This window comes from Borostomias antarcticus (assembly GCF_949987555.1).
Source record: "Borostomias antarcticus genome assembly, chromosome: 28".
NCBI classification, from domain to species: Eukaryota; Metazoa; Chordata; class Actinopteri; order Stomiiformes; family Stomiidae; genus Borostomias; species Borostomias antarcticus.
In genome coordinates, this window is record NC_140261.1 from 1225418 (window position 1) to 1232767 (window position 7350).

At 52.3% G+C, this 7350-nt stretch overlaps 1 protein-coding gene across 1 annotated transcript; it reads left to right on the forward strand.

Moving 5' to 3' along the window:
• Positions 1-4519: 4519 nt before the first annotated feature.
• egr1 (early growth response 1) lies at positions 4520-7062 on the forward strand (the record flags this gene model as incomplete). Its single annotated transcript, XM_084459457.1, has 2 exons — positions 4520-4730; positions 5738-7062. 2 exons carry the CDS (start codon positions 4520-4522, stop codon positions 7060-7062), a joined length of 1536 nt encoding a protein of 511 aa, XP_084315583.1.
• Positions 7063-7350: the final 288 nt, after the last annotated feature.

The window sequence follows — 7350 nt, forward strand, 5'->3', positions numbered from 1 at the left end:
CCCCCCCCCCTCCCCCTCACTGTCTCTCTCTCCGTTCCTCACCCCGCTCTCTCTCTCCATCTCTCACTTTTCCGACTCGTCCTCTCTCTCTGCGTTTGCTTCACCCTCACTCGTTCGCTCACTCAGCTCTCTCTCTGCCCTCCGCCTCTCTCTCTCTCTCTCCTCCGCCTCTCTCTCTCTCTCTCTCTCTCCTCCTCCTCCTGTCTCTCTCTCTCTCTCTCCTCCGCCTCTCTCTCTCTCTCTCTCTCTCCTCCGCCTCTCTCTCTCTCTCTCCTCCGCCTCTCTCTCTCTCTCTCTCTCCTCCGCCTCTCTCTCTCCTCCTCCTCCGCCTCTCTCTCTCTCCTCCTCCTCCTGTCTCTCTAGCAGATTGGGGCATAATTAAATATTAACCGGCGCTCTGCACGGGGGGGGCGGGGCTTACCGGGGATGAGGCTGGGGCAGCATAGGTGAGGGGAACGCTTGCCTGTGTGTGTGTGTGTGTGTGTGTGTGTGTGTGTGTGTGTGTGTGTGTGTGTGTGTGTGTGTGTGAATGTGTGTGTGTGTGTGTGTGTGTGTGCATGCTGGATCCTCATCAGACGAAGACTCCTCTTGCTAGGCTGTGTGGGTAGAGGGATACACCCTCGGTAGAATAAACTGGCTAATCCAACACACACACACACACACACACACACCCACACACACACACACACACACACACACACACACACACACACACACACACACACACACACACACACACAAACATGTACCTTGCAAACTCTCACTTCCACCCCCCTCTGTGCGTCAGTGAAGAAGGACCCCCCCCCCCCCCTCCCCCACCTCCGCCACCCACCCCCACAATGTTCATCATCTTTATTGCTCTAACACTTCTCTGGGACTTTTCTCCAAACGGATTTTATTACGTTGTCATCAGATGATGAGGTCTCTCGTCTCTTCGCTGTGTGTGTTTATCGACCTGAGGGAGTGAAGCACAACAACGACAACAACAACAACACAGGCTGAACACCGTTGGGTTCACCCTGGTCAGCTCTCCCTCACACCCTGGTCCATCTCTCCCTCACACCCTGGTCCAGCTCTCCCTCACACCCTGGTCCAGCTCTCCCCCACACCCTGGTCATCTCTCCCTCACACCCTGGTCCAGCTCTCCCTCACACCCTGGTCCAGCTCTCCCTCACAACCTGGTCCATCACTCCCTCACACCCTGGTCATCTCTCCCTCACACCCTGGTCCAGCTCTCCCTCACACCCTGGTCCAGCTCTCCCTCACACCCTGGTCATCTCTCCCTCACACCCTGGTCATCTCTCCCTCACACCCTGGTCCAGCTCTCCCTCACACCCTGGTCAGCGCACCACCAGCCCGAGGACAAGCCTGGAAGTCTTCATGAGTCGAGACGTTCTCTCTCTGTCTGAAGAGAGAACGAGTTCTCTCTCTGCATCAATTTCAATGCTCGCTCTCTCTCTCTCTCTCTCTCTCTCTCTCTCTCTCTATATATATATATATGACTTTAGGTCTGGCTCTTATGTTGATATACAGAGAGATTTATCCCAGGCTGAAAATCCAAGCCATGGCATAAGCCCCCCCGAAACATAAGCATGCAGGGTGTTCTGCCAAATGGAACAACTGCGTACTATTCAGCAGTAGAAGGTTGTAGAAATGTTCGTGTTTGTGTGTGTGTGTGTGTGTGTGTGTGTGTGTGTGTGTGAATGAGCATATGTGTGTGTTTGGTAACATGTCGCCTACAGCAGTTAAGGCTGATGGATTGTCCACACATTGCATCAATAGGCCTAAGAAATTTAGCAACATATGCCTCATTTTATACCCTCCCTCTAGATAAAATATAAAAACACATTTATTTCATCAACTGGCAAGTTTGTGCCCTCTCCAAAGTATCGTGCTCCATACCCTCTCTCTCTCTCTCTCTCTCTCTCTCTCCGTCTCTCCCATAGGCCTCCCTCCAATCAGCGACACACTAAACCCTTGGATGTTTACCAATGAAGTTGCTTGCATAGATTCAGTCAGCAGCGAGGGGAAAGACATCGATTTCCTGTCCGTGGCCCGGTGGAGTCCCCGGTGTGCCGCTGGGCTGGAGCAGCCGCCGGGAGCATCAGTATCCCGCGGGCGTCCCGGTAGCAGCGAACAGCGTTTTGTTAATGCGGCCCATTAGGCCCGTGAGTGGCAGAGAGATTCCGCGAATATCGAGCCGGGGACACCCCTCAATTAGACGGATAGTCCCGCACCTCGTCAGCACCCACGTTCATCTGCCTCCATTCATCAATGATAACGAAGGGACGGCGTCCCACTGATTATAAGAGATAAGAGAGAGAGAGAGAGAGAGAGAGAGAGAGAGAGAGAGAGAGAGAGAGAGAGAGAGAGAGAGAGAGAGAGAGAGAGAGAGAGATTGGAAATAAGGAAGGGCACCCTCAAACTCATTAGCAGGACTCACTGCTTTTCAAAGGCAAGTCTACTGCCAACAAAGTTATTATACCCTATATAACCACATCGATATACTGCTGGTAGCCTATTATAGGCCTCCTTGTGTGTTCAATATATGTAGCCTAGCCTACTCTTATATTGCAAGTCACCTATCCAGAACCCGCATTTTAATTAAATTCATTTTATCTTACGAATGCGACGACTGTTCGCCAGCCTGTGGACTTTGGATTTATTCCCACGCCTCGTTGCTGTGCGTGTTCTCCCGCGGAGCTGCTGTCTGACTGACTGGCTGTCTGGCTGTCTGGCTGTCTGGCTGTCTGACTGTCTGGCTGTCTGGCTGTCTGACTGTCTGGCTGTCTGGCTGTCTGGCTGTCTGGCTGTCTGGCTGTCTAACTGTCTGACTGTCTGGCTGTCTAACTGTCTGACTGTCTGGCTGTCTGGCTGTCTGTCTGACTGTCTGGCTGTCTGACTGTCTGACTGTCTGGCTGTCTGTCTGACTGTCTGACTGTCTGGCTGTCTGTCTGACTGTCTGGCTGTCTGTCTGACTGTCTGGCTGTCTGTCTGACTGTCTGGCTGTCTGTCTGTCTGGCTGTCTGGCTGTCTAACTGTCTGACTGTCTGTCTGTCTGTCTGTCTGTCTGTCTGTCTGGCCCCTGCTCTCTACTCGCCCGGTCAACTCATCTAACATGCAACCCGTCTCACCCACATCCCAGCGTTTTAACGCCTTTATAGTGCATACAAGCGATGCGAAAATGCACTTCTCATGATGATTATGTATGATGAGAGCCGATATCTCTTTTATTTATTTATTATATGATCTTTACAAATCATTATCTGCCCCTCTCGCCTGTGCATTATACCTGCGTGCCATGCTGCAGAACCCAACGCATTTACTAGATGTCAAGAAACAGTCTGCGTCGAGACAATAACACATTTTAGACTATTAGTTTATGCTCCAACAGTGCTTGTTGAAATGTCGCATTGGTTATTGCATAATGTTTTAGCTCAAAATGTTTGTGCTTGGCCGTATACAGGGTGGATATAGTGCTGACATTACTTATTGTGCGGAGCGCTGGGCTGAAGCTGCGCTCCTCTCATTCACTGCCAAAGGAAACTCCAAATAAGGGCAGGGAAATGGAAACCTACCGGAATAAGTCCTTATGTAGACATGACCTTATATGGCATGGCGGAGCCGGGTTTTCCGGCTAGAGCGCAGCCTGCCGCACAGATGGGAAATCCGAATCTGATCTACGGTGCATTGGGGAGAGAGGGAGAAATATGGCGCTTTCTCTAGGAGGGATTCTACCATGAAGATGCATCGATTCAGGCTGGAGGAAGAGCGGGTATCTGCCCGCGATTTATTGCACAGGCTTAATATAAATTCTCTCCTCTCCGCTTTTCCCCAGGCTAGCGTCATGTGTCCTCCACTGCAGTGCCTAAATATGGGCTTCCTTCGATCCATATATGGACATCTACGTCACGGAGGGAGGGTATATAAAGGAGTGGGGAATCTCTCGGAAGAGAGAGAGCCCTCAGAGCCCACAACAGAAACTATCAGAGCAGCTTTAGACTAACACAGCGATAGATCCCTAACTCAGACATTTCACACGCAAAAAAAGTCAAAGTGAATTCAAAAAACAACAACACATTCAATCCAAGAAGAGATCCAAATCCTAATTGGATCAGATCTGCTCAGGAAAAAAAAAAAACGTCTTGAGCAAATCAAGATTAATCAGTTAATGATTAATTTTGATTAATCTTAGGGAATGAGTAAAAGGGACACTTCTGATCTCAATCTTTTTTTTTGAAAACAAGACAACCCGGATTTTTTTAACCTTCTTGGAAAACAGAAGGAAAAAGACTGGGACCAGCAGAGAGAGAGAGAGAGAGAGAGAGAGAGAGGAGAAGAGAGCCATCCCTCTTTCCTCATCCTCAGCAGTAAGCAGAGAGACCAGCAGTGCTCCCTGAGCTGGACTGGCGATCTCCTCCGCTCTGTGCTCGTGAGAAGCACTCCTCAGCCCAGCGTGCACCCAGCCCTCCAGCTCTCCTCTGCAGCCTCATCACCCTGACAGCTGGTCCTCTGGAGGATGGCTGCAGCCAAGACTGAGATGATTCTTCCAGCCCTGCAGATCTCCGACCCTCTGAGCTTCCCGCACTCCCCCATGGATAACTACCCCAAACTGGAGGAGATGATGATGCTGAGCTCCGGAGGCACCCCCTTCCTCACAGCCTCCGCGCCCGAGGGAGCGGGCTTTGGCTCTGGGGAGCCAGGGGATCAGTACGACCACCTTGCTGGAGGTAAGAGCGATACCTACTGTATGGCATGGATGGATAGATGTTTGGAACGATACTGTGTTTGGCTGCTTTAGTGTACGTTGTGGAACGCATGGTAAATCAATTGCGTAACTTGAATCATTATTTGTGTCTGGCTGCCTGTTACTAATTCAATTTCAGCTCAGCATTGCTCAAAAACTGGAAATGGAAAAATATGTTATTTGAGTTGGATTCATGACTCAGATAATAATTTTGGCTCTCTGATATTCAATCACAGGCATTCATTATAAAATGAGTAAAAAAAAAAATCTCCCCCAAATATGATTAGAAATAGATAAATACATAAATAAATACATTTTCAGGTCGATATCTAAATAGATATTCAGCTACATTTCACTGTGACTGTACACATACATTACACGTAACAAATAAAGACATTTTGAATATTGAATCTTAAAGTTCAGATTATTTTATCACTTCTAAATATTGAATCTCACATAGAGTTAACCTGCTCACTCTCTGCATACCTTCACACAGCGCAGCTCAATTGAAATTGCATTCCTAAAACCAGCTGAACTGCAGTTTCAGTAATCAATTGCCTTTGGTTATGTGATGGGGTTGGTGTGTGTGTTTGTGTGTGTGTGTGTGTGTGTGTTGATGTGTGTGTGTGTGTAAGAGAAAGAGTGAGAAAGAGAGAGAAAGAGAGAGAAGGAGGAGCGGAACGTGAAGGGAAAAATCCTACATGCATCAAGATAAGCTTGCATAGCTCTTGTACATACGTTGGTCTATGGGGATCGGTACTGTGAATTTCGTTACAGGCAAAAAGGGGCATTTTAGTTAGAGAGGGGATTCTCCCTCTCGTCCATCGGCCTGGGCACCTGCTGCTCTGCGTGAGGAACCGAGGGAGGGGGGCACTGTCCCCCTCGCTGGGCTGGCAGGGTTCCCCTCTCCCTCCCTCCCACCTCTGCTCCATACTGACAGGCTGATTAATGTCCTCCCTCCGCCCCTCCCTTCATCTCTCCTCTCTGCAGATACGTTACCTGACATTTCCCTCAACTGTGAGAAGTCGATGGCGGAGCAGACCTACCCCACCCAGCGGCTCCCGCCCATCTCCTACACCGGCCGCTTCACCCTCGAACCCGCCAGCAACTGCAGCAACTCCCTGTGGGCGGAGCCCCTCTTCAGCCTGGTCAGCGGATTGGTCGGCATCAACACCCCCTCCTCCAGCTCCATCCCGTCCTCCTCCGCGTCGCAGACCATCTCGACCTCCTCCTCGTCCTCCATCCCCGCCTCCTCCTCTTCCAGCATGAGCTGCTCCGTGCACCACAGCGAGCCCAACCCCATCTACTCGGCCGCGCCCACTTACTCCTCCGCCACCTCAGACCTCTTCCCCGACCAGGTGCAGGCCTTCGCCAGCCCTGCGGGGGGCTCCCTCCAGTACCCCCCTCCCGCCTACCCCAACGGCAAGACCTGCGGGACCAGCTTCCCAGTGCCCATGATCCCAGACTACCTGTTCCCGCAGCAGCAAGGCGAGATCAGCCTGGTCCCGCCCGACCAGAAGCCCTTCCAGAGCCAGTCGGGCCAGCCCTCCCTCACCCCCCTCTCCACCATCAAGGCGTTCGCCACCCAGACGGGCTCCCAGGACCTGAAGAGCGTGTACCAGTCGCAGCTCATCAAGCCCAGCCGCATGCGCAAATACCCCAACCGTCCCAGCAAGACCCCCCCCCACGAGCGCCCCTACGCCTGCCCCGTGGAGACCTGCGACCGGCGCTTCTCGCGCTCCGACGAGCTGACGCGCCACATCCGCATCCACACCGGCCAGAAGCCCTTCCAGTGTCGCATCTGCATGCGCAACTTCAGCCGCAGCGACCACCTGACCACGCACATCCGCACGCACACCGGCGAGAAGCCGTTCGCCTGCGAGATCTGCGGCCGCAAGTTTGCGCGCAGCGACGAGAGGAAGAGGCACACCAAGATCCACCTGCGGCAGAAGGACAAGAAGCTGGAGAAGGGCGGGGTGGTCGGCGGCGCCGTGGTGGTGTCGTCATCGGCCGCCATCTCGGCCTCCTCCCCCGCCTCCTCCTCCTACCCCTCCCCGATCGCCTCCTACCCCTCCCCGGTGTCCTCCTACCCCTCCCCGGTGACCTCCTGCTACTCCTCCCCCATCCACACCTCCTATCCCTCCCCCTCCATCGCCACCACCTACCCCTCCGTCTCCATGTCCATCTCCTTTCAGTCTCAGGTGACGTCATCCTTCCCCTCATCCGTCGCCTCCAACCTCTATAGCTCTCCCGTCCCCACCCCCCTGTCAGACATGCAGAGCACACTCTCCCCCAGGACGATTGAGATCTGCTAAGAGCCCGAGACCGAGTAAAAACTCTTTAAATTCTCCTCCTCCCCTCTTTGTAGTGGCTCCTTGAGGGAGTAAGACAGCATCAAAAGACTTCCCCCTCTGGAAAGCACTTTTCTGCCTCCTTTCCGTCGACGCAGTGCTCAGCCAGTCTTCAAGATTTACCTGAAAAAGAGAGAGCGGGAGAAAAAAAGAACAATCTCTCAAGGAGAGGGCAAAGACAAAAGAAAAGACAAAGGGAATATTATTCTCTCTCTCTCTCTGTAAAGCAGCTATGAGAGACTTTAGAGAGTA